Below are 27,982 nucleotides of genomic sequence, written 5' to 3'. Positions count from 1 at the left end.
ATGCTCACTGTAGCGGTTCACAACCGAGTGTGAAGCGGCTGGGATGAGAATCAACACCTCCAAATCTGAAACCATAGTCCTCAGTCAGAAAAGAGTGCCGTGCCTTCTCCGGGTTGGGATGAGATCCTTCCCTAAGTGGTTATCCTGGGATCTTGTTCACAAGTGAGGGAAGAATAGAGCGAGAGATCGACAGGCGGATCAGTGCAGCATCTGCAGTTATGCGGACTTTGTATCAGTCTGTTGTAGTAAAGGGTGAGCTAAGTCGAAAGGCGAAGCTCTCAATTTACCAATGTTCTTCTTGACACTCTTCCATAAAGGCCGAAATTGTGCAGTGTACGACTGATTGTTTTCCGATTGAGCAGATTCTCACAGTTTGAGTATAAGAAAATATATGTTTGTATTATTGAAACAAAACGATGTACTTTGGATGTCGTGGGAATAAGGGACTTTCATAGTTTTTTTTCTGACACAATTGAACACATTCAGTCTGTTATTTCCTAGGTCCTTGGGCATGGCTGAGAATGTGTGGTGGGGTGAGGGGTGAGTATGTGATTGGAGGTGGCAGGGGCTCACTTGACGGAAAAAGGCCTCCTGTAGGTGGGAGGGATCAATGAGTTTTGCGGCGGGGGCCCTCTTGGAGGACTTGTTCACTTCCAAAGGTCGTAAATCTATTGATAAATGTCTTATCAATCTATCAACAGGTGTTTGGAAAGGTGGCCAGATTTCCTCAGGGTGTACGTCACATTCCTGTGATTTCTGGCCTGAAGTCCGGTGAGGAATTTGTAGCTTTTGGTGATGTGGTGATGGTGTGGGATTTTCATTTTGATTTCTGGAGACGTTATTTCCAATGACACTTCTGACATACATCTTCTTTGCCGCTTATCCTCACAAGGGTTGCGGCGAGCGCTGGAGCTTATCCAAGCTGTCAATGGGCAGGAGGTGGGGTACACCCTGAACTGGTTGCCAGCCAATCACAGGGCACATAGAGACATACAGCCACACTCACAATCACACCTAGGGGCAATTTAGAGTGTCTAATGTTGCATGTTTTTGGGATGTGGGAGCAAACCGGAGTGCCTGGAGAAAACCCACGAAGGCACAGGAAGAACAGGCAAACTCCACACGGGCAGGTCCGGGATTGAACCCGGGACCTCAGAACTGTGAGGCCAACGGTTTCCAGCTGATCCACCGTCCCGCCACTTCTGACAAAGACCCTAAATCATGACCTGTCAAATTTTGACCAAGAGTAGATTTTGCCACTCTCTCATAATTAATCTGACCTTTAAAGACCCCCATCATGAGTGTAAACCAAAGAAAGTTTCAACTGTTTCAAATAAAAAAAAAGAAGGTGCTAATTGATTTCAGTCTCTTTAATGGAAAATTGAATTGAAGAATTCCAATAGAAATGGAAAACAAGGCTTTACTGAACTACAGATAAGATTGCCACTTCATTTTTTTCTCGAAGAGAGACAAATTAATAAAGCTCAATTTCCAAACATCCTGTTATTAAATCTCTCAACATTTAGTAAACAAGATCCCTGCAGGATAATTATTTAATTTCCAGAGCCACATAATAAGGGGAGAGAAGACTCACCTTGGTCACAGCGGGTGCCTTTGAATCCACTGCCACAATAGCAGGTTCCTGTCACGTAGTCGCATGTTGCATTGTTCATACATTCACAAAATTGCTGGCAGCCATATCCAAACGTCCCAGCAGGACACTCTGTATGTTGAGTGAGAGAATTACACTGATCAAAGTTTGTGCAAATGAAAAACAATGCAAGCAATACTCACTAAGATCGCAGTGCTCCCCAATGAAGCCTGTCCTGCACCAACACTGCCCACTGATGTGCTCACAGTCCGCCCCATTCTGACAGCGACAAACCTCAGCACACTGAGAGCCGTAAAAACCTGTCGGGCAGCCTGGAGAAAGACGAAAAATAACATTGGCATTGATGACGCCGGTTGAAATGTTCCATTATTTGGGAAATCATAAAAATTTAATCCATTAACAACAACTGGAAAACTTTTATAAATTAAGGTAAAGTCCAACGAGTCCAGTGAGGATAAGTGGTAATGGTAATGGATGGATTTTAAGCATTTAAATGTCAGTTTTATAGAATCTAATCATTTAAAAATAAAAAAAAAACCAAAGGAATTTTTAACCATGTAATTTGCAGTGTGGTAAAATTTATCAAAAATCAAAATCAGTTGATGAGTTTTGAAGAAATTATATTTTTTGTCTGTAGAAAATGCCTTTATGGGGAAAATGTTTGTTTCATATTGGTGAAAAAATATGGTCAGAAAACATTAAATCTTGAGTATTTCTCAACAGTAGTGGAGACTAAACTTAGGACAGAAGTAAATATCTGGAAACAACAATATGGTTTCATGCCGAGAAAGAGTACCACAGATGCATTATTTGCCTTGAGGATGCTCGTGGAAAAGTACAGAGAAGGTCAGAAGGAGCTACATTGTATCTTTCTAGACCTAGAGAAAGCCTATGACAGAGTACCAAGACAGGAACTGTGGTACTGCAGGCGCAAGTCTGGTGTGGCGGAGAAATATGTTAGATTACAGGACATGTATGAGGGCAGCAGAACACCGGTGAGGTGTGCCGTCGGTGTGTCAGAAGAATTTCCTGTTTGCGGCAGTAATGGATAGGCTGACAGATGAAGTTAGATTGGAATCCCCTTGGACTATGATGTTTGTAGATATTGTGATCTGCAGTGAAAGCAGGGAAAAGGGGGAGGAAGAATTAGAAAGATGGAGGTATGAAATGGAAAGGAGAGGAATGAAGATTAGCTGAAGTAAAACAGAATATATGTGTATGAATGTGAGGGGCGGAGCAGGAGGAGTGAAGCTTCAGGGAGAAGAGATAGCGAGGGTGGATGACTTCAAATACTTGGAGTCAACAATAGAGAGCAATGGGGAGTGTGGTAAAGAAGTGAAGAAACAGGTACAAGCGGGGTGGAACAGTTGGCGGAAGGTGTCTGGTGTTCTATGCGGTAGCCAGGTCCTAGCTTCTCCGCTAGGATGAAGGGCAAAGTTTATACAACATTGGTGAGGCCAGCCATGATGTATGGATTAGACACAGTGGCACTGAAGAAACAAGAGGAAGCACAATTTGAAGTGGCAGAAATGACGATGTTGAGGTTATCTGTAGGACTTGGCAGGTTGAATAGGATTAGAAACGAACTCATTAGAAGGACAGTCAAAGTTGGATTTTTTGGAGACAAGGTAAGAGAGAGAGCAGACTTATATGGTTTGGACATGTTCAGAGACGTGAAAAAAAAAACCAACCTCTCCTTGGCAACGCTGCTGTAACTTTCTCTCATTGAAAATTGTTCCATTGCTTGCATCAAGCTCGGTTGATGCAACCGAAACACCCCCGAAAGCCATCTAACCCACTGTGATTGGTCGGCTCGCCAGTTCCACACACAACACTGTAAAATTGCCATCCATATAAAACTCCAGGACCATGATACTTTCATATTAAGGTGGGGGCCACAAAATATCATCTCGTGGGCCGCAATTGGCCTGCAGGCCACCAGATCGAGACCCTGTTGTATATCATTGAACCTCGACCCACTTATATTAATTTGGATTGTGAATGCCTCTGGACTGGTAACTACACAACTCTAGGTTCATACTGATGCGCATATTTACTCCTGGGAAGGCAGGAACTTGAATTCGAACCCAAAGACCTGATTTGGGTAGATTGCATGTGGCAACATCTCTGCCCTGCGATTAGCTGGCGACCAATTCGGGCTGTATTCTGCCTTCGCCTGAAGTTAGCTGGGATAAGCTCCAGCTCTCTCCCCGGATAAATGGTTACCATTTATCCATTATTTATTTATTTTATTTATTTTATTTATTATTTATCCATTTATCAACGACCATGATTATGTCAGGAAGGGCATCTGGCGTAAAAACTGTGCCAAACAAATATGAGCGTTCATCTGAGATGACACGCTGTGGCGACCCCTAACAGACAAGCCAAAAGAAATACATACAGACATGTACATGACATGTAGTAAGTAAAGTAGTAAGACATGCAGTTTTGCTGATCAGCCACTAGTTGAAAGAAGCATTTTAAAATGAAAAATATGATGTAACATTACAGTGGGCTCCCTTCCTCTGGATCAGCGTATAATGACATTGCAACAACAGAAAAAAAAAAACCCATTTGAAACCCGTGAAACAGTAACTTCGATTTGAGGGTTGATCCTGTTGTGAAAGACATACGTTGATTACAGAAGAGTCCTGTCCATCCAGGGCTGCAGTCACACACTCCATCGATGGGGCTACACTGGGCATCATTGTGACAGTTACATGTGTGAATGCAGTTGGGCCCCCACGACCCCTGGGAGCAGGCTGACAACAACACAAACAAATATGTCACTGGCGTGACTGCCTGTACAAGCCAAAAAGTTTGCGAGTAGCCAATATTATGTACTCTTACATTTGGAGCAGTCCTCGTCAATCCATCCAGGGTAGCACTGACACGAGCCATCAATGTGATTACAAGCGCCATTGTTTGTGCACGAACACGTCTCAGCGCAGTGTTTACCATATTTTCCAGTTGAACAAACTGTCAACACACAACCACAAAAAGAATAGTTAATACATCCCTCCATTCATTTTCCAAGCCACTCATCCTCACAAGAGTTTCGGGAGTGCTGTTGCTGACCCCATCAAACTCCGGGTGAAAGGCAGACTTCACCCTGAACTGGTCGCTAGTCAGTCACAAGGCACATATGTACTGTATTGCTTTTCCTCATTAGGGTCAGGGGTGTGCTGGAGACTTTTACAAAAATAATTTCCCATTTTACAAACTGTATTAATTCAAATATACTGTAGTGTTTGTTATAAGAGTCACTGATGGTGTAGTGGTACACACGCCTTACTTTGGTCCTGTCAATGTGGGTTCAATTCCTGATTAGTGATGGTGTTGAAATGTGGCCTGTGACTGACTGGTGACCGGTTCAGGGAGTAGTCTGCGTTTCCACCAAAGTTTGGTGGGCTAGTCTACGGGACTCCCGCAATCTTGTGAGAATAAGTGGCTTGGAAAATGGATGGATGTAGTGTAATAAACCATTGAGTAAGCAAGCATTTATTTATTTGTTTATTAATTTTACTAACACTTAGAAATCACGTCAGCACCCCGAAGACACACGCACAAACACACAAAGATTGAAGGACTTAACACATGAGTTTTGCATTTAATGTGAAGGGCAGATTTGTGAGTTATGCAATGAAGATGAGAGGTGTCAGACTGTGACTGTCATGTGCAATGCTGGGCCACAGCCAAGAAGGGCGTGGCCTGGCCACCGCTCCAAGCAAATAATACGCCGTTGAGTTCCGGATCCGCGCCGCCGATTGTCGTTGGAACGAGGACGGCCTGCACGACGTCTTTTTCCAGGGGCTCTCTCCGCAGATCCGCGGTCTTCTCATCGCCGTGGATCTCCCTCCTTCGCTGGACGCTCTCATAGCGTTGGGCCTCAAGGCCGACCACCGATTGGTCATGCAGGGGCAAATAGACGCTATGCCCGAGGGGGAGACGGAGGTGTCCAGTCTTCCTAGACAGGAACGCACACGGGTGGATCCTTCCGTTTTGGGACTCCCCTCCGACAAGATGGCTCCAATTCCCGAGTCCGACGCGTCCACCTCCACCATGAACTGGCGATCCGGATCCGAAATAATGAGGATGGGTGCGGTGGTGACACTTGCCTTAAGTTTATTGAAAGCCTCCTGGCAGGTCCGGGACCATTCGAAAACGTTGTGCGGAGAGGTGAGAGCGTGCAGACGTGCGGCCACGGGGCTGAAGTTCCGAATGAACTTTCTGTAGAAATTTGCGAAGCCAATGAACCTCTGCACGTCCCTCCTGCTGGCGGGGGTTGGCCACCGAAGCACCGCGTCGATCTTCCCGGGATCCATCTGTATCTCACTTCTCCCATTTCACGAACAGTTGGTGCTGCAAGAGATGCTGGAGCACCTCTCTGACCTGTCGGATATGGGAGGTCAAGTCTGCTGAGAAGATGAGAATGTCGTCAAGGTATACAAACACGTTTTTGTTCAGGAACTCCCAAAGCACGTCATTAATAAAGTTTTGGAAGACGGCCGGGGCATTGGTCAGTCCGAAGGGCATCATCAGATACTCGTAATGCCCCGTGGGAGTGTTGAAAGCCGTCTTCCATTCGTCGCCCTCCCGGATCCGCACCAGATGATACGCGCTGCGCAAGTCCAGTTTGATGAAGATCCGGGCACCTTGGAGGAATTCAAATTCCGTAGCGATTAAGTGCAAGGGGTACCTGTTCTTGACCGTGATGTCATTCAAGCCTCGGTAGTCGATGCAGGGTCGTAAAGTGGAGTCCTTCTTAACATAAAAAAAACCCTGCATTGGCTGGTGAGGACGACGGGCGAATGAGTCCGGTTGCCAGAGACTCCTCGACGTAACCCCTCATTGCCTGGTGCTCCGGTCCTGTCAAAAAGAACAGTCTCCCTCTGGGAGGTGAGGTGCTTGGGAGGAGTTCAATAGCACAGTCATAAGGCCGACGCAGCGGCAGAGATTTTGCCTTGGACTCAGAAAAGACTTCCTTTAAATCATGGTAGCAAGAGGGAAACGTGGCAAATTCGGAAGCGGTACTCAGTTCAGCAACTTGAATCCCTCCGCCCCCCGAGCGGCGAAGACACTGCTTGTGACAGTCCTCACCCCATGCCATTATCTGACCCGTGACCCAGTTGGTGAGGTGCAAAAGCGACTGCCCTGACTCAGCGACAGTATACCTCACACTCACTAGCGTAGAGATCTTAAGGTCGGAGCGCTTCGGTCCAACCGGGCAGTGGGCGATTACATGTCCAAGACGACCACAGTAGAAACAACGCCCTTCTTGTCGGCGGCGTAAGCGCTCCTCCGCTGAGCTGCCAAGCCCCTCCACTTGCATGGGTTCTGACGTAGTAAACAGCGTGGGCGGCTGGGAAGCCCCTCCACTTGCATGGGTTCTGACGTAGTAAACAGCGTGGGCGGCTGGGAAGCGACCGGGCTGAGCCTCTTCGTCTCCTCCTCGGTCATGCCGTCCATCTGCCCCTGCACGGCCAAGCGCTGATCCACCTTGAGGGCCAGTGCGATGAGAGCATCCAGCGAAGGCGGAAGATCCACGGCAATGAGGTGGCCACGGATCCGTGGGGAAAGTCCCTGGTAGAAGGCATCATGGAGAGCCTCCTCGTTCCACCAGCTCTCGGCGGCTTGGATCCAGAATTCGATAGCGTAGTCTGACACGCGGCGACGGCCTTGGCAAATTGTCATGAGTGAGACCGCCGCCTTGCATTCCGGAGCCGCGTACTGGAATACTTGGCTGAGCGCGCGACAAACGTCGTCCATGAACGGCAGATCTCCGAGTCGCGACTCCACTCTGCAGTTATGCTGGCATGGGAGGGCTCCGTAACAGGCAGAATGGGTGGACCCGGAGCGACAGGCGGAGTGACCATCGTCTGCATAGGAGCCGCGCTAGCTTGGGATGGAAAAGCAGCAGTATCAGAAGAGGCAGGCGTACTGGAATACTTGGGTGAGCGCGCAGACGAACGTCATCCATGAACGGCAGATCTCCGAGTTGCGACTCCACTTGGAGTTGGCGGCACTGGCTGGAGGGCTCACAAGTATCGTTCGTGCTCTTCACCGACCACAAAAATCCAGAGTACCTGAGGACCGCGAAGCGGTTGAACGCCCACCAGGCCAGGTGGGCTCTCTTCTTCACCCGCTTCCGCTTCACTCTGTCCTTCCGCCCAGGTTCCAAGAACGACAAGCCGGACGCCCTCTCACGGATCCACGAGGGGGAGCGCACGGAGTCAGTAGCAGCTCCTATCCTGCCAGAGGCATGCTTTGTGTCCGGCTTCACCTGGACGGTCGAGTCGCGGGTGAAGGAGGCCCTGGGAGAGACGTCACCGCCTGCAGATTGTCCGTCTGATCGCCTGTTTTCGTCGTTCCATCACTTCGGGGAGATGTCGTCAATTGGGCCCATTCAAACAAGACGGTCTGCCACCCGGGTATGGCAAAAACTTGTTCTGTGGTCCAACAGAGATTCTGGTGGCCCATCCTCAGCAAAGACGTGAAGGAATTCGTCAATGCCTGCCCGGTGTGTACGCCCAATAAGACGTCCCGTTTATGACCAATGGGTGAGTTACGGCCTCTGTCCATCCCTTTCCGCCCGTGGTCACACATTGCGTTGGACTTCGTCACTGGCTTACCGCTCTCTCAGGGAAAAGCAGTTGTGCTGTCTGTAGTGGACCGATTCTCCAAGATGGTTCACTTCGTGCCTCTTCCAAAGATCCCGTCGGCCAAGCAGACAGTCCAGCTGGTGTTGGACAAGGTTGTCCGCTACTAAGGGTTCACCCGGGACATCGTCTCGGACAGAGGTCCGCAATTTAGCGCCCGCTTCTGGAAGGAATTCTACACCCTCATCGGTGCTTTGGCTACTCTAACTTCGGGCCATCATGCGGAGTCTAACGGCCAAACAGAGAGGGTAAATCAGGAATTAGAGACAGGACTTCGATGCTTAGCTTCTTGGGACCAGAGCACGTCGAGCCAGCACCTCAAATGGGTTGAGTACGCCCACAACTCCCTACCCTGCACCTCAACAGGTATGGCTCCACTCCATGTGGTGCACGGCTATCCTCCCTCTGTTTCCCTCCTTGGCCACAGACTCCACAGTGCCGTCGGCCCTGGCAGTGGCACGGCGCTGCAAACGAACCTGGGAGGCAGCCCGGAGACCGCTGCTGCGCAAGGGCAACATCCACAAGTCCGCAGCGGACCACAAGAGGAGAGCCACATCAGAAGTCAGGGTGGCGCAGTGAGTGTGGCTCTCCATCAAGGATCTTCCGCTGCAGATGGAATCCCGCAAACTGGCTCCCAGGTTCGTTGGTCCGGTCCCGATCACCAAAATCATTAACCCGGTCGCCGTATCACTCAGACTGGCCAGGTTGATGAGGGTGCACCCTACGTTCCACGTCGGCAGACTCGTCCTTCGCCCCTGGCCCCTCCGGCCAGGAAGCAATGGAGGTATGGAGAGGTGGCTGTGGAGTTTTTGACCAATTTATTCAAAAGAATACTAGCGGGTGAGAATATGCATCCAGAATGGAGGAAAAGTGTGCTAGTTCACATTTTAAAGAACAAAGGCAATGTGCAGAGCTGTGGGAACTATAGAGGAATGCAGCAGAACAGTGGTGAGGTGTGCCGTAGGTGTGATTTTACGGTGGAGGTTGGACTGCATCAGGGATCAGCTCTGAGCCCCTTCCTGTTTGCTGTGGTAATGGATAGGCTGACAGATGAGGTGAGACTGGAATTTGGACCGTGATGTACACAGATGACATTGTGATCTGCAGTGAAAGCAGGGAGCAGGTAGAGGAACAGTTAGAAAAATGTAGGCATGCACTTTAAAGGAGAGGAATGAAGATTAGCCGAAGTAAAACAGGATATATGTGCATGAATGAGAGGAGTGGATAGGGAAGAGTGAGGCTCCAGGGAGGAGAGATAGCGAGTGTGGACGACTTCAAATACTTGGGGTCAACAATGCAGAGCAACGGTGAATGTTGTAAGGAAGTGAAAAAAACCCCGAGTCCAAGCAGGTTGGAAAAACTGGCGGAAGGTGTCTGGTGTGTTATGTGACAGAAGAGTCTCTGCTAGGATGAAGGGCAACGTTTATAAAACAGTGGTGAGGCCGATCATGATGTAGGGATTAGAGACAATGGCACTGAAGAGACAACAGGAAGCAGAACCGGAGGTGGCAGAAATGACAATGTTGAGGTTATCTGTAAGAGTTGGCAGGTTGGATAGGATTAGAAATGAGCTCATTGGATGGACAGCCAAAGTTGGATGTTTTGGCGACAAGGTAAAAGAGAGCAGACTTATATGGTTTGGACATGTCCAGAGGCGAGAGAGTGAGTATATTGGTAGAAGGGGGCTGAGGATGGAGCTGCCAGGCAAAAGAGTGAGAGGAAGACCAAAAAGAAGGTTGATGGATACTGTGAGGGAAGACATGAGGGCACTTGGTGTCAGAGAGGAAGATGCAAGAGGAGGCTTAAATGGAAAAAGATGACACACTGTGGTGAACCCTAACGGGACAAGCGGAAAGGAAATGAAGAAGCTTATGCTAATGGAAGGACAGAGAAGCTCAGTATTTGTGGATCTATATGACAGAATACCAAGAGAAGAACTGTGGTACTGCATGCGGAGACTGGAGTGGCAGAGAAGTACATTCGAGTAGTACAGGCCATGTGTGAGGACAGAATTATTTAAGGTGGAGGTGGGACTGCATCAGACACTGACGTTCTTTTTTTTTTTTTTTTAGAATGACCAAGTCACAAAAATCTACCAACTACAGAAATTGAAAACACATTTAAGTATATTGAGGATTCTTTACATGTAAAGGTATGTTTGTGTGCCTTGCATAACCGCATGAGCCAATATTGCACAACATAACATAATTAACTATAAACATTTTTTGTAACTATCTTGGTTCAAGTTGATGATCACTAATCACTAAACACCGTACGAGTGAAAATGCACACCTGGGCTGTGTCACTCACGTCAGTGGATTCGTCCAACTGCAATGAGAAACACTTCTTGTTATTAACGATGATGTGACGAGCCCGGAACGATGCTTTGGTGGTGGCTTTCGGTGTTGAACTATATTGTGTGAAAAGTGATTGCTGTGCGGCAAATTGGGATTTTCTTTTCTCATTCTCAGCTTGCTTTTCGGTAGAATGCCAGTGTCGTATTTTCCACAAACAGTTCGAAAATGCCGCTACACATTTCACTACACTGACAGCTGAGACACGCGCATCGAAAATTACATCGTGAAAAAAAAGTCCGCCTGCCATTCTGTGTGAAAGTGATACGTTTTTGTCTTCTTCTTTGCTCCAGCATCCATACTCATGTTTGATAAGATTTCTTAAGTGAGGACTTGAAATTTTCCTGTACTGTCGTTGTTTGCACATGCACAGTGAGCTATGGGTCTGAAAAATACGGCTGATGTCTTTTTTTGTGTGTGTGTGTCTCTTGGCACTCGGTCGCGATCTACGAAAACTGCCTCACGATCGCATTTAGAAACCATAGAAAATTCATGCATACGCAGGAAAACATGCAAACACCACACAGGCAGGGCTGGTATTAGAACCTCGGTCTTCCGAACTGTGAGGCAGATGCTCAATTCAGTCAGTCACCATACTGTTCCGTTATTGATCTAATTATATGAAAATGACCCATATAATCCATCCATCCATTCATTTTCTTCGCCGCTTATCCTCTCAAGGGTCACGGAGAGTGCTGGAGCCTATCCCAGCTGTCATCGGGCAGGAGGCGGGGTACACCTTGAACTGGTTGCCAGCCAATCGCAGGCCAGATCGAGATAGACAACAGTCGCACTCACAATCACACCTAGGGGTAATTTACAGTGTCCAATTAATGTTGCATGTTTTTGGAGTGTGGGAGGAAACTGGAGTGCCGGGAGAAAACCCACGCAGGCATTGGGAGAACATGCAAAATGTTAATGATGATGGTCCTATTTACCCAACACACATCCGTACAGTCCTTCCAGAAAACATTCCGTGTTTGCACGCAAAGTGTGTTTGTAAATGTGATTCCCTACCTTTCTGTCTGGCTATTAGTGGCATTACTGTTGCTTTGTTTGGCTTCCACTATTGATCCTCCCAGATAAGTTTTGCGAAAACCTTTAATTTGTTTTAATTGATGTTAGACTAAGAAGAAACCTAAGCCATGGAGAGTCTTTACTATTTCTCTCATGTTTCTCATTCAGACAACGGACTAAACTTTTAACCAAGAACTCTGGAATTGATCCCACTAATGCAGGAAGAAACAAAGAAAAGCTTCAAAGGAAAGCTGCTGTAACCCAATATATATATTTTAACAATTCTTTGTGAATTCCCTGCTTTCAAGCATGCAATTTTATCTTTATATAGACTTTCATTCACAGCAAATGACTTCAGCACACTTACTCATGTTGTACCAAAAGTTAAATATAGACATTCTGGACCATTTTAATCGGTTGCTGGCCCAATAGCCACAGGAGTCATTGAAAAGCAGAGACGCGCTGAAGCTCTGTGCCTCGTCTTCAACTACCTGTCGGCCTCGCGCAAATGGATGTGAAACACAGTATAAGCTCATTCCAATTTGTTTTTAAGCCAGACAGAAGGTGCACAGCCATTTTGCTAACTCTAGTGCTCTACCATTAGACAAACTGACATCTATCCATCCATCCATTTTCTTCTGCTTATCCGAGGTTGGGTCATGGGGGCAGTCGCTGTAGTAGGAAAGCCCAGGCTTCCATCTCGCTAGCCACTTCATCCAGCTCTTTCGGGGGTATCCTGAGGTTTTCCGAGGCCATCATCTGGCTCTTCTCAATGTGGAGGAGCAGCGACTCTACTCTGAGGCCCTCCTGGATGACCGAGGTCTTACCCTATCTCTAAGAGAAAGCCCTGACCCCCTGCGGAGGATACATATTTTGGCTGCTTGTATCTTGGGATCTTCTTTTTTCAGTCACAATCCACAGTTCGTGACAAAAGGTGATTGCAGAAATGCACATCGACCGGTAAATCAAGTGCTTCACCTTTTGGCTGAGATCCTCCTTCACCAAAACAGAAACTCTGCATCACTGCAGATGCTGCAGCAATCCACTGGTCGATCTCCAGTTCCATGTTTCCCTCACTTGTGAACAAGAACCCAAGATACTTGAATTCCTTGATTTGGGGCAGGATCTCCTCCCCGACCTGAAGGGAGCACTCCACACTTATCCGACTGAAGAACATGGCATTTCAATGTAAGGGCGGCGTGGCAATTAGGAGTTTTAGGACAAAGCTGAATGGGCGGTCCAGTCTAGAATGACATGGTCAAGCATCTTATTTTTTTCTTCTTCTTTTTGAATAGGATAAACCCTATATCATTTCTTATACACGGAGCCACCTTAAAAACAAAAATTTCAGACTACTATTCAACAAATACAAGATGACTGATAGGGTAGCCTAATGTCAACAATGCCTTGCACAAGCAAATTGGTCATGTCTGCCGTGCACACTGAGTGTCCTGACCACCAGTGTGCAGGCTGCAGCATGTTTTCATGATTCGTGACTTCCTCATATGCTTGCAGTTGTGCTCTGTGTGGTGCGACAAACAATTGTCATTAAACAGTAGACAAGCCCTAACGGTGTCATCTCCGCTCCTCGACCATCAGACCAGATATGAACTAAAATCTGTAAAGCTGACAGCTCTTTTCTGTGGAGGAAGGATCCAGCAGCACAACTACAGGTGGGCGGAGTTGGAAAATGGCAAATTGTTATGGACGTGGTGATCACCCTTGCTTTGTATGCACCTGCTCCTGTGAGCAGCCTCCTCACCTGTGCCTTGTCTGTCCCATTTACTCCATGCATACAACCTCATGTCTCATTCTGTCTGTTGCCAGTTCATTGTACCTTGTCATCATGTTCCACTATCCCTTGTTCAACATCCTTGACTCATAGCAAGCTTAGCCTTTTGTCTCGGGATTTGAATATTATTGCCTTTTGGACTGCTTCCCTGTTTACCGACCTCTGTCCGTTATTAAAATCCTCTTTTTTTTAACTGCACCTTGTCTTTGGAGCTGTGCATTTGGGTCCTATACCATGTTCTGCCCTTGACAAAAATATTAGATCTGTTGCACAATGATTTGGTATACAAAATTGCTTAATACGTCATTCCTTCGAACTGGTTGCCAGCCAATTGCAGCGTCCATTGAAACAAACAACCATTCACTCTCACATTCACACCTATGGGCAATTTAGAGTCTTCAATTACCCTACTGTAGCATGCATGTTTTGGGGATGCGCCTGCGTGGGGAAAACCCACGCAGCCATATGGGATAGGGCATTCCTTATGTATTGCAATAATTATTGATTCTTGTTATTGCACATCAAAAATTCATCAAATTTCTGTGACTTGACATTATGATTTATACTTAAGCAACTGAGGGATACTTACATCAAAATCACATTTGTTTCCAAGTCATCTTGCTATCTTGCTTCTTGAATTCGCTGTCTAAAATTCAACTGGCTGAATTGGTTGGGTGTTGGCTTCTGACCTGAAGTAACACTGCCTTCTTATCACGAAATTTAGATGGTTAATTTCAGAGAGCAAATTGTAGCCAGTTGAATTTCAGACAGTGAATTGTAGCCAGTTGAATCTCAGGAGAATATTAAAAAAAAAAGAAAATTATAAAATATTGTGTTTGAATTTTAAGGGTTGATTTTTTTTTATATGGCAAATTTATTAACATTGAAAAGTTAAACTGAAATACAGCTCTTGAAAATGTGATCACTTTGAAACAGCATTGTGAATTTTACAAAATAAAAATTTCTGTGGAATTTTTAATTCAAATCCAGGTGTCACATATTTACTTCCATACAAAGGGACTGGGTGACCCTAATGGTGACAGTGAGGAGGTGGTGCTGGTCTTGGAGAATGAGGAGGAGGAGGGAAATGTGGTGGTTGTCATGCTCCTGGCATCCTCCCCAGGCTGTGTGTGGTCAGCCAATTAGTCGACACACACCTGCACCCTGTTTCGTCTGATTACACCCAGTACTTATAGGACACGGGGGACAACTAGTCCTCCGCCAGATCGTTGATTCCCATGCCTCGTTCCCGCAATGCCGTATACCTGACCTACCGACCCTCGCCTGTTCCCTGACCATCCTCGTAAGCCTGCCTCTTCTACTGCTGCTTTTCTTGACTGACTCGCTGATCATTGACCACGGACCGAATAAAGGCTTTCTGTATACTACCTAATTGCCTCTAGAGTCGTGCATTTGGGTCCGCCCTCGAGCCTTGTTCGTGACAGAACGATCTGGCCACAACATGGACCCAGCCGACTCCGAAGTCATCTGCTGATCGTTACAGTTCCATAGCAGACGCCTGGCTGAAAACGAGGCTGCTCTCCAGGTAATGAATCAACGTCACCATGAGATCTGTGCCCGGCTGGAGCCGTGGCTAGCATCCCAAGCTAGCGCGGCTGCTACGCTGACGATGGTCACTCCGCCTGTCGCTCCGAGTCAACCCATTCCGCCTGTTACGGAGCCCTCCCATGCCAGCATAACTCCGCTCTCCCGACCGGAACGTTTCTCAAGCGACTCAGGCGACGTCAAGCCCTTCCTTGCGCAGTGTGACCTCCATTTCGAACTGCAGGCGTCCACTTTCCCCACGGAACGGTCCCGGATCGCCTTCGTCATTTCCCACATGACAGGGAGGGTGGAGGTGTGGGCCACTGCAGAGTGAAGTCGCGACTCGGAGATCTGCCGTTCATGAATGACGTTTGTCGCGCGCTCAGCCAAGTATTACAGTACTCGGCTCCGGAACTCATGACAATTTGCCAAGGCCATCGCCGCGTGTCAGACTACGCTATCGAATTCCGGATCCGGGCCGCCGAGAGCCAGTGGAACGAGGAGGCTCTCCATGACGCCTTCTACCAGGGACTTTCCCCACGGATCTGTGGCCACCTCATTGCCGTGGATCTTCCGCCTTCGCTAGACGCTCTCATCGCACTGGCCCTCAAGGTGGATCAGCGCTTGGCCGTGCAGGGGCAGATGGACGGCATGACCGAGGAGGAGACGAAGAGGCTCAGCCCGGTCGCTTCCCAGCCGCCCACGCTGTTTACTACGTCAGAACCCATGCAAGTGGAGGGGCTTCCCAGCCGCCCACGCTGTTTACTACGTCAGAACCCATGCAAGTGGAGGGGCTTGGCAGCTCAGCGGAGGAGCGCTTGCGCCGCTGACAAGAAGGGTATTGTTTCTACTGTGGTCGTTTTGGACACTTAATCTCCCGCTGCCCGGTTCGACCGAAGCGCTCCGACCTTAAAATATCTACGCCAGTGAGTGTGCGGTATACTGTCGCTGAGTCAGGGTGCTCGCTTTTGCACCTCACCATAGGAACAGACTCTCACTCGTGCTGAATGACCGCGTTCATTGACTCCGGTTCAGACGCCTTATTAATCCCCGTGTGGTCGAAGCGTTGGGTACTGGAACCTTCCCCACACAGCGTCTTTGTATTGCTTACGCCGCCAACGGCAAGTTCCTCTGCCGGGTTACACACCGCACACAAACCTTACGTATGGACTTTCCGGACATGCACACAGAGCGCATTAGTTTCCACGTTTTTAACTCTAGCAGCAGTGATATAATCCTGGGGAGCCCATGGATCAAGAGACACAACCCCCACATTGACTGTGTCACGGGTCAGATAATGGCATGGGGTGAGGACTGTCAAAAGCAGTGTCTCGCCGCTCGGGGGGATGGAGGGATTCAAGTTGCTGAACTGAGTACCGCTTCCGAATTTGCCACTGTGCCCTCTTGCTACCATGATTTAAAGGAAGTCTTTTCTGAGTCCAAGGCAAAATCTCTGCCACCGCATCGGCCTTATGACTGTGCTATCGAACTCCTCCCAGAGGGAGACTGTTCTCTTTGACAGGACCGGAGCATCAGGCAATGAGGGATTACGTTGAGGAGTTTCTGGCAACCGGAATCATTCGCCCATCCTCCTCATCAGCCGGTGCAGGGTATTTTTTACGTTGAGAAGAAGAAGGACTCCACTTTACGACCCTGCATCGACTACCGAGGCTTGAATGACATCACAGTCAAGAACAGGTACCACTTGTCCTTAATCGCTACGGCATTTGAACTCCTTCAAGGTGCCCGGATCTTCACCAAACTGGACTTGCGCAGCGCGTATCATCTGGTGCGGATCCGGGAGGGCGACGAATGGAAGACGGCTTTCCACGGGGCATTACGAGTATCTGGTGATGCCCTTCGGACTGACCAATGCCCCGGCCGTCTTCCAAAACTTTATTAATGACGTGCTTCGGCAGTTCCTGAACAAAAACGTGTTTGTATACCTTGACGACATTCTCATCTTCTCAGCAGACTTGACCTCCCATATCTGACAGGTCAGAGAGGTGCTCCAGCGTCTCTTGCAGCACCAACTGTTCGTGAAATGGGAGAAGTGAGATACGGATGGATCCCAGGAAGATCGACGCAGTGCTTCGGTGGCCCACCCCGCCAGCAGGAGGGACGTGCAGAGGTTCATTGGCTTCGCAAATTTCTACAGAAAGTTAATTCGGTACTTCAGCGCCGTGGCCGCCCCTCTGCACGCTCTCACCTCTCCGCACAACGTTTTCGAATGGTCCCGGACCTGCCAGGAGACCTTCAATAAACTTAAGGCAAGTTTCACCACCACACCCATCCTCATAATCCCGGATCCGGATCGCCAGTTCATGGTGGAGGTGGACGCGTCGGACTCGGGAATTGGAGCCATCTTGTTGGACGGAAGGATCCACCCGTGTGCGTTCCTGTCTAGGAAGCTAACCCTGGCAGAGAGAAACTACGACGTGAGGGATCGCAAACTGCTGGCGGTCAAGACGGCTATGGAGGAGTGGTGGCACTGGCTGGAGGGCTCACAAGTATCGTTCGTGGTCCTCACCGACCACAAAAATCTAGAGTACCTGTGGACCGCGAAGCGGTTGAACGCCCGCCAGGCCAGGTGGGCTCTCTTCTTCACCCGCTTCCGCTTCACTCTGTCCTTCCGCCCAGGTTCCAAGAACGACAAGCCGGACGCCCTCTCACGGATCCATGAGGGGGAGCGCACGGAGACAGTAGCAGCTCCTATCCTGCCAGAGGCGTGCTTTGTGTCCGGCTTCACCTGGATGGTCGAGTCGAGGGTGAAGGAGGCCCTGGGTGATAACGGCGTGTCCTTCAAATTCTATCCATCCATTTTTTTTAGCCGCTTATCCTCACAAGGGTCACAGGAATGCTGGAGCCTGTCCCAGCTGTCAACAGGCAGAATGCAGGGTACACCCTGAACTGGTTGCCAGCCAATCGCAGAGCACATACTGACAAACAGTCACAATCACACCTAGGGGGAATTTAGAGTCTCCAACGAATGCACATTTTTAGGATGTGGAAGAAAACTGGAGTGCCCAGAGAAAACACACATAAGCATGGGTAGAATAGACTAACTCCAGACAAGCGGAGCTTGTCAGACCGTGTCCAGATTCAGCGGCTGATTCAAGTTGGCGTTTGGTCCCTTTAGCAACACCAATCTGTTCAGGTGTTTTAACCGGCTGTATGGTAGGCACCAATCCAGGTTTTAACATTTAAAACCTGTCTCAGACATGAGTCCACTAGTAAGAGTCTGGGTTGAAATGTTCACTGCATATGACAGACTGCTGACCGGGTTTGGAAAAATTAGCTCTCGTTTCCACAAACCTGATTTACTGTTTGAGGCTGGAGTCTTTGGGAAAATAACGTAAACTGTGACCAGAATAATTTGAATTACTACAAAACTGAACCACACACCATTGTTACGGATTGATTCTAGCTTACAATCACTGAGGAATTCTCAAAATGAATGGGTTTTTCTTTGGCATCAACAAGCAATGCTACGGGCAAAAAAGCCATTATACAGACACAAGTCCTCGTTGTGACGTAAGACATAAACCACACAAAAGGGGGCGTTTGTCAGGCACAGGAAACTAGATCAGAGTTCATGGACTTTAATTCATAAATACATATATTTTTTGGTAAAAACACCAAACAAGATACACATGTTATGGTACAGTTAAATATATTTTCATCTAGACAAGATAATTTGCGATTGAAAATTAACATTACATACCCTTTAATACATTATATTTAATGACCTTGATCCTCAGGATCTCACTCGCAATTTGTATGACAATAGGTTTGAAATACAGATACCTTGAAGGAAATAAGTATTTCAACACCCTGCGATATTGCAAGTCCTCCCACTTAGAAATCATGAAATTTTCGTCATAGGTGCATGTCCACTGTGACAGAAATAATCTAAAAAGAAAAATCTAGAAAACACAATGTATGATTTATTTGTGTGATACAGCTGCAAATAAATATTTGAACACCTGAGAAAACCAATGTTAATATTTTGGTACTTTGTTACTTGTACTTTGTTTGCAATTACAGAGGTCAAACATTTCCTGTAGTTGTTCACTAGGTTCGCACAAACTGCAGGAGGGATTTTGGCCCATTCCTCCACACTGATCATCTCTAGATCAAACAGGTTTCTGGGCTGTCGCTGAGAAACAGGGAGTTTCAGCTCCCTCCAAAGATTTTCTATTGGGTTTAGGGCTGGAGAGTGGCTAGGTCAGGTTCAGGTCAGCCACGACCCATCTTAAATGCTCTGACTGAGGGAAAGAGGTTGTTCCCCAAAATCTTACAATACATGGCTGCGGTCTTCCTCTCCTTATTACAGTGCAGTCGCCCTGTCCCATGTGCAGAAAAACACCCCCAAAGCATGATGCTACCACGCCCATGCTTCACAGTAGGGATGGTGTTCTTAGGATGGAACTCATCATTTGTCTTCCTCCAAGCACGGTTAGTGGAATTATGACCAAAAAGTTCCATTTTGGTCTCATCTGACCACAAAACTTTCTCCCATGACTCCTCTGTATCATCCAAATGTTCATTGGTAAACTTAAGACGGGCCTTGACATGTGCTGGTTGCATCAGTCACCTTGGAAAAGGTGGTCCCAGCTCTTTTCAGGTCACTGGCCAAGTCCTGTCGTGTAGTCCTGGGCTGATTCCTCACCTTTCTAATGCTCATTGAGACCCCACGAGGTGATATCTTGCATGGGGGTCCATTCCGATTGAGGTTGACTGTCATGTTTAGCTTCTTCCATTTTTGCTCCAACAGTGGACCTTTTTTCACCAAGCTGCTTGGCAATTTCTCCACAGCCCTTTCCAGCCGTGTGGAGTTGTACAATTTTGTCTCTGGCATCTTTGGACAGCTCTTTCGTCTTGGCTATGTTACAGGTGTTGAAGTATGTCTTATGCCCATATTTAGTCATGACTCCATAATTTCCTCATGTCCTCAGTGGAGCTATGTTCTGTAGCCAGATGTGTCCTTGAGCACATCTCTGCACGAAGGCTAAACTTGATGAACTGCATACTGGACACTTCGTAATAATCCATTGTCAGCTAGAACCAGTTGAGACAGAAACCTATTGTCTAAGTTTAAAGCCCCGATCCCACGCCACAGGTTTGATACCACCCATAGTCCGCCCTTCTGACATGATAAAGGATGTGTGCTTTCTCTGTACCTTGGCTCTTGTGATCTGCTCTCTACAGCCATTGTCTGTAACTTATAAGTGCCCGGAATATTCTGTAAGTGAATTCTTCAAAGAAACTGTTCATCATCTCCAGCCTTTATTTGGATAACCAAAATTCTCACTACCCGAAATTAAACGAACACGCGGAGGAAAAAAGCGTCCTCCAACAGTGTCTTTATGCAGCTAACGACCTCACACAGGTGCATCTGATTCAGGATAATACATGGAGTGGAAGTGAACTTTGAAAGGCGGACTAAAAGGTCTTTGTGGGTCAGAATTCTTGTTTATAGACTGGGGTTCAAATACTTATTTGCATCTGTACCACACAAATAAATCGTTAAAAAAAAAAATCACACATTGTGATTTCTGGGTTTTTCTTTTTAGATTATCTCTCTCACAGTGGATATGCACCTATGATGAAAATTTCAGGCCCCTCCATGATTTCTAAGTGGAAGAACTTGCAATATAGCAGCGTGTTCAAATACTCATTTTCTTAACTGTATATTGTGCTTTAAGAAAATCCTTTCAAGTCTTTCTGAGAAAAAGAGGACTTGAGTAACCAGTTACTTAGTAATAGTTATGTTATTTTCTCTTACTCCATTTGGCACGTGTGACATAGAGCAAGTAATCATACCAATGTTAGAGGAAAAAGTCTGGATGCTCGTCAGCTTTTTCAGCCTCATGTTGTCCAAGGTGAGGATTTTGTCAGTTGTTATTTAGTGTACTCCAGATTGTGTTTCCATACGTGAGGGGGAGTCACGGGGTAAATATTGGTACAACTCATTACTGAGTACTCCAGAAATAGCAGTTGGTTTTCTACAATGTCCCAGTGTCACTAATACACTATGGAGGCACTTACTGGAGTTGAGTATATCTCCTACCTTTTTCCCATCAATTATTCCAAATAAAATTTTTTTAATTTTCAAGTGCCTCCGTGGGTTTTCTCTGGGCACTCCGTTTTCCTCCCACATCCCAAAAACATGCACTAATTGGAGACTCTAAATTGTCCTTGGGTGTGATTGTGAGTGCAACTGTTATCTTTCTCTATGTGCCCTCCGATTGGCTGGCAACCAGTCCAGAGTGTACCCTGCATCCTGCCTGTTGACAGCTGGGATAGGCCCCAGCACTCCTGTGACCCTTGTGAGGATAAGCGGCAAAGAAAATAGATGAATAATTATATCTAAAGTTGAAATGTAAAGGGAAAAAATGCAGAGGGTCTACAAGATTACAAGCAAAAGTACAAACAAAATGTGAATGACTGAGCTTGTGATGTGAGGGTGGAATGAGCATGCTTGGTGATAATGTGAGAGTTCTGAACTTTTATGAGTTTTATTATTATCCAACTATCCACCAACTTATACTTGTACCGTGACCCTCATAAAGATAAGTGGCTGAGAAAATGGACGGATGGCTATTCTTTTAGATTTCAGTCTTTTGTGTGTGGGAGTGTGTTCCGCTTTCTTACTTCGTCTGCAGTTGGTGCCACGGTAACCAGGAGCACACACACATGTGCCATCCTCTGGGGAGCACGAGCCACCATTCATACAGGTGCAGCTGTATGAACAGTTGGGTCCCCAATATCCCTTATCACACACACTGTCGCAATGGATACCTGTGAAAGACAAATACACACATGCACAAACTCCCCTAGATGAATGAATTTTTAGGTTGAAATAACTGGTTTTATATTTCAGTCTTTAGATGAAACTCATTTATAATATATAAATTGGTGTGAAGATTTTGCTAAGGAAATGTATTTAAAATCACAAGAGTAACTACCTAACTAACTATCCACAAATTGCAAGAGGTTATATGCAATAACTATCCACAAATTTGCATTGGTGCTGATTCCAGAGATTAGTCAAAAGGCATTTATGTATGTAACTATTTATTTATTTAGGCTTTTATGGCATTAATGCAATGGGAAAGCACCAAAAAAATTACCAAGCTTAGAGACACGAAATATGACTGGGATGAGGAAACAATAATACTACTAGGCGCCAATGTTTTCACAATTTTTTTTCAGTCCATTGCTACATAACTACATATTTATACGACCTTTTTGGAATACCAATTTTTCTGATCGGAGAAGTTTGCTGCGATGAGCAATTGGCATATCAATGTATCAGAGGTGAGTCACATTAGTATCGAATTACATTAAGAAAAGCAGAGCAAAGCAAATTTATTGATATAGCACATTTCATACATAAGATAACTCAATGCGCTTTACATGATTGAAAACATTTGAATACAGAGAAATAAAACATGCAAACAGGAAAAATCATAATGTAACCCAGTTGAAAAATTGCCACAGTTAAAAATAGAGTAGCAATTAGGTTTTAGGTTTTCTTTATACAAGATGGGGGAATATTTGTTTAAGTGTGTGCTGAATTTGTTTTCTTTTGAAGGGATTTGTATTTGAATGTGTTTTATTAATTTGTGAATAAAATACCTTTGTTTGTCATTCTCTTATTGTAACATTCCAAAAGAGATATTTTAATGAAAAATACATATACCATTATTCACTTCAATGTCTATACGAAAAAATAAATATGAGTGGAGAGCGCGTCATCCGTGCCCAAAGTTGTGCAAGTGTCATTCGACCGCATCCAAGTGGTTGCCATATTGGCTGAATCCCCTGTCCGTGACGTCACCCCGGACATTTGCCATTTAAAACACGCGGTGGACCCTACTATGGGAGATGAACACGCCCCTTCTGACACAGAAGCTCTTTTCGAAGAAGATAACATCACACAATTACCGGGGCAATATTACCCTATTGTTTCAAGCCGTCATTTTCGGTGCCGAGGTGGCTTATCATGGCGCCAAGCCGGGCTGCTTTACGGGGTTGTCGTCTCACGTGGCTGAGTGCAACATTGTCGGGGGCGTTGTTCATAGCCGCTGCCGTCCGCGAACCCGACGTGCAGCCTTCGCCGAAGCCGTGACCTGCGGACGCGGCGCCTCGTTGGGGTGGCTTATTTTCGTTGCCGAGGTGGCTTATTATGGAGCCGAGCCGGGCTGCTTTACGGCGTTGGCGTCGCACATGGCTAAGCGAGCGAAGGCTTCTCCGTCGCCTCGCCAGCAAGCTCGACGCCGTCTAACCCACACATCGACACCTTTAGCACGCCTGTCATACGTACGCGGATCTTTTGTTACATTATGAGAGACCGATTATGTGTTTGGGGGCAGACCACATAATCGGTCTGCCCCAAACTATTTTTTTTAGTAGCTGTATACACACCTACTGTACATGTCATTTGGAACCCACAAAGCTCTCGTCCATTGCACCCGTGCAATCCATTTTTCACGACGAACCGGGTCTCTTGCAAACTTATGAAGGGTAAATCTATCCTCCCAAGTGTTCAAGCAATTTTCAGCAACGCAACGAGCCAGCATTTTGGCTAACACGAAGGAAGAATGAGCTATCTTACCGGCGGTAAAACTAATAGAAACAAACGAGTCCACTTGAGTGCGGTCTTGTCTTGTATGTCAATTCTTGCTTCTTCTTGAAAATAAATCACTCGAGAGGATTTACATGGCGGTAGTTACAAAAAGCTGTATATGTCAAAATCATGTTTTGTGGTGAAAAAATGCATGGGTCCATGTCGGCTGCCGTTTTTTTCATGAATAACATACAAAAAAAATCATGCATTTCATGACAGTGGCCCTTTAAGGAGGAAAGAAAGGGACGTGTTGAGGAAGGGAGAGAGAGAGAAAGAAAGAGAAAGAAGAGGGAGTGAATGCGACTGACTCATGGCTGGTTTGAAGAAAAGGAAAGTTAAGGGGGGACATTTATCCAAATTGATCAATGTGTTGAAATTTCAGTTTGTTTCAATTGTGCAGTTTGAGTGGACTACTTAAAGCACGTCGTAACGTGGTGGAGTTAGCCTCTAATACAGAGACTAAGTGGATGCATAGAACCTTGCTAGGATGTTTAGGGACAACAGGACTCAAGATTAACTTTTGCAGCTACTTGCCCTAACGGGCAACTGAATCAAAATCTCACTTGCCCTATCCGAAAGCCCAATTACCAGACCTTTCAACAAATATTACATGCTTTTATAGCAACTGTTGATAATCACTACATCATATAAAATATATTATAGGTTTTGTTATCGTTTATTGCATCGTTTATTGCATCCATGTGACAAAAAATAAACACATTGAGTACCCCTGATCGAGTCTATATTCTACTATAACTAATAATACACTATTCTCGATCAAAGCACGAGGCGGCCATTATGCCGTAGAAGAAGGCAGCTCATTGGCTTGTTCAGTCAAGCTCCAGTGAAGCAGAAATTAGCATGTTAAGATGATGTTGTCACATTGTTTCATGCGATGTCGGCCGTGAATTATAAAAACTATCAACTCGGACACAATTTTTTTGCTAAATGCGAAATTACGATATTTCGATATTTACAATAAATTTCCACTTGCCAGGTCGGGCAATCATGCCATACATTTACTTGCCCGCAATTAGGCAATTGTTAATGTTGAGCCCTGGACAAGTTAACACAAGCTAGCTTGGACCTCGAGGAAGACGACGACAATGAGAACGAAAGCTTCACCACTGACTGGACTGTGTGGACTTGGATGAGCCTGGACAAGTGGACATTGCCATTTGAAACACTGGAGGGACATTGGGGTTTGAATTTCTTTTGTTTGCCTGCTATGTTCATATTTTTTTGGGCTCTTAGGTTAGCTTAGCTTAGGTCATGTGTGCATTGTGTACCTGTTACGTTGATTATTTGTTTATTTGAATGAGTGTTTGTTTTGTAAACACATTTGATTTTCCAAACTTTTATTTTGTTATTTAATGTACACACATTTTGTTACAAAACCAGGTCTATAATTTGACAATCTGTAAGACAGTTAAAAAAGTGGGGAGTTTATTTGGTAGTTTGGTTGTTTAAATAAGGATAACCATATTATTTCAGAAACCTTTTGAGAGGGAACAAGTGCACAGGTAAAGAGTAAAGTTGTAATAGAAGTTTAGCGTAATTACCATTAAGTTAATTGATTAGTTCCTAATTTTGATTGAGGAAAGAACTCAGGTTCGTCATCTCTCATCAAAATAGAAACTAGAGAGGCACTACAATAAAACATGAAAATGAGAATATATATATATATATATATATATATATATATATATATATATATATATATATATCCATATATCAAGATAAGGGTGGATTTTTCTTCTTTAGTAATAATAATAGCATTCATCCTGATGTGTAGCATTTTTGTACATCTTTGCAATGTGGCAGGCATATTAAGACGTAGATTAGGTCCCTGACGGCCCAGGTTGCAAACTCACCACCCAATTCTGAAATAGTTAAGAATATCCATCCATCCATTTTCTTCGACGCTTATCCTCACGAGGGTCGGGGGGAAGGGTTGAGCCTATGCCAGCTGTCAACAGGCAGGAGGTGGGGTACACCCTGAACTGGTTGCCAGCCAATCGCAGGGGACATAGAGACAAACAGCTGGACTCACAATCACACCTAGAGGGAATTTAGAGTTTCCAATTAATGTTGCATGTTTTTGGGATGAAGGAGAAAACCAGAGTGCACGGGGTTCGCCGAATATATATATATATATATATATATATCCATTTTCTTTGAAGCTTATCATGCTGAAGCCTATCCCAGCTGTCAACGGGCAGGAGGCGGGGTACACCCTGAACTGGTTGCCAGCCAATCGCAGGGGACATAGAGACAAACAGCCGGACTCACAATCACACCTAGAGGGAATTTAGAGTTTCCAATTAATGTTGCATGTTTTTGGGATGAAGGAGGAAACCCACGCAGGCATGGGGAGAACATGCAAACTCCACACAGGCGGGCCTGGGATTGAACCTGGAACCTCAGAACTGTGAGCCCCATGCCGCCGAATATATATATATGTGTATATATAAATATATATACAGACATCCATCCATTTTCTTTGAAGCTTATCCTCACGAGGGTCGCGGGGAATGCTGAAGCTTATCCCAGCTGTCAACGGGCAGGAGGCGGGGTACACCCTGAACTGATTGCCAGCCAATCGCAGGGCAGATGGAGACAAAGAAACTTACTTTCAATCATTCTCATGTCTCCATCTTTCATGAGTTTTTCCATTTTTGTCCTCGGAGAGCCTCTTAAAGAATGAATCAGAGCTGGCAGGACTCACAGGAGACAGTCTGGAGCCCGAAGTACCAATGAGAGTCACTAATTCATTGTCATTAATTCATATTGACATGCACACATGACAGGACAAAACAGAAGGAGTGCATAAATAGAGACTATATTCATCGCTCCTCTGTAACTTGGCATATCAGCAGCTCATTACAAAGTTCCTTTGACATAGAATATGAGAAAATATGGGAGTGAAGTGACAGAAGTCATTATAACTCAATTAAAATAACGCTCATTTAACCATACCATTGAGGAATATCGTGGAAAGAAAGCAGTTGTCCTGTCCAAAAGACTGTGTTGTAGTTAAAACGTAGCGTGAATTGAGATGTTGGAAATGACAAAGATGAAAGGAAGATTCTGATCAGAACAAGGCTGCTTGACAACACTACAATCACCATTTCTCATGGAAAACCAATGGAGTATTATGTTTTGCACCAGCATGAACACAGCCTTAACCATCTTGGCATCATCATACTGCATGTCTGCTTCAGCGTTGGACACAGTCTGTATAAGAAGTATTACCTCTTATACCACATATTTGACTTGTAAAAAATACAAAACAAAACAAAAAAAAAAAACAATACATCTATTATCCTCAGTTTAGACCTAAAAAATGTGTTGCATGGACATGTGTGGAAGAATATGTGTTATTGCATTGCAATTCAACAAGCGCAGCATGCTAACATTAATCCAGTGGAAGGCCAGATAAGATAAGGCTCGGAACATAATTTTATGTGGAATGTGAAAGCAAATTATGCATGTATATGAACTTTCACGATTCTTGCTAAAATCTGAACTAAAAATGAAAAATTACCAGTATCGGTTGATCGGGAAGTATTCCTCCGTTTTCCTGATCAACCGATACTGGTATTTCTTCATCAGATGACGATTAATCCGATAAATAAGCGCTGGGCATAATGGTGTCCCATGTAATCGAGCCTTTGGTGCGGCACCTTATACGTCACACCTGCGCACGTAGTTCATGTGACCCGGCAAAATGGCAGCGCCCCTGAAAATTCGTAATTGTCGATAAAAATCTTCTCAAAACACCATTAAATGAGAGAGGACTAACATTACATTGTCAAGATACAGTGCATATTACATGACCTATTGGATACATTGTTAATCCAAACCACTGGAAATTACCTTTAACCTTATAGTGCAGAAATTATGTTAACGTGAACAATATTTTAACAAGCTATTATTCTTGACTTCTGATTTCAAAACAAGTTAGCTTCCAATTTTTTATGTGTATATAATACTATAATGAGAAGATCAAACTGTTGAACTTTTGTTATTGATTTACTGTTATAAAAGCCTTCTGAGGAAAACCTCAGAGGTGGCCTGGGACAAAAATTTGTTTGACAGGCCTTCTTGTATGTACTCTGATGGCTGTAGCTCAGGTGGTAGAGTAGGCTAGCAACGGAAGGGTCACTGGTTCGAACACAAGCTCCCGCTGTATGCTGTCAAAATGTTCAGGGGCCTGGCAGTCCCTTGCATGGCAGCTGCCTCCCATTGTCTGAATGGATTGCATCATACGGGAGGAAGTGAAGTCAGATGCCACTCCAGTCTTGCGACACTGTGAGTCTGAAAGATGAACACTTGCTGCTTTCCCTCTTCTGCTTACATGTC

At 45.6% G+C, this 27,982-nt stretch overlaps 1 protein-coding gene across 1 annotated transcript in view; it reads right to left on the bottom strand.

Annotated features, from left to right (window-relative positions):
- The window catches only part of LOC133498606 (multiple epidermal growth factor-like domains protein 11), a 217,556-nt gene that overhangs the window by 22,967 nt on the left and 166,607 nt on the right, over window positions 1-27,982 (bottom strand). The window contains exons 14-18 of the mRNA XM_061815677.1: window positions 21,640-21,786; window positions 4,466-4,594; window positions 4,249-4,377; window positions 1,795-1,923; window positions 1,595-1,723 (exon numbers count right to left, since the gene is read on the bottom strand). Of these exons, the coding sequence (XP_061671661.1) occupies window positions 1,595-1,723; window positions 1,795-1,923; window positions 4,249-4,377; window positions 4,466-4,594; window positions 21,640-21,786 (663 nt within the window). The remainder of the gene's footprint in view (window positions 1-1,594; window positions 1,724-1,794; window positions 1,924-4,248; window positions 4,378-4,465; window positions 4,595-21,639; window positions 21,787-27,982) is intronic.

This window comes from Syngnathoides biaculeatus, chromosome 3, assembly GCF_019802595.1.
Source record: "Syngnathoides biaculeatus isolate LvHL_M chromosome 3, ASM1980259v1, whole genome shotgun sequence".
Taxonomy (NCBI): Eukaryota; Metazoa; Chordata; class Actinopteri; order Syngnathiformes; family Syngnathidae; genus Syngnathoides; species Syngnathoides biaculeatus.
Note: the sequence above shows the minus strand (reverse complement) of the source record. Positions and strands in the feature narration are given on the sequence as shown.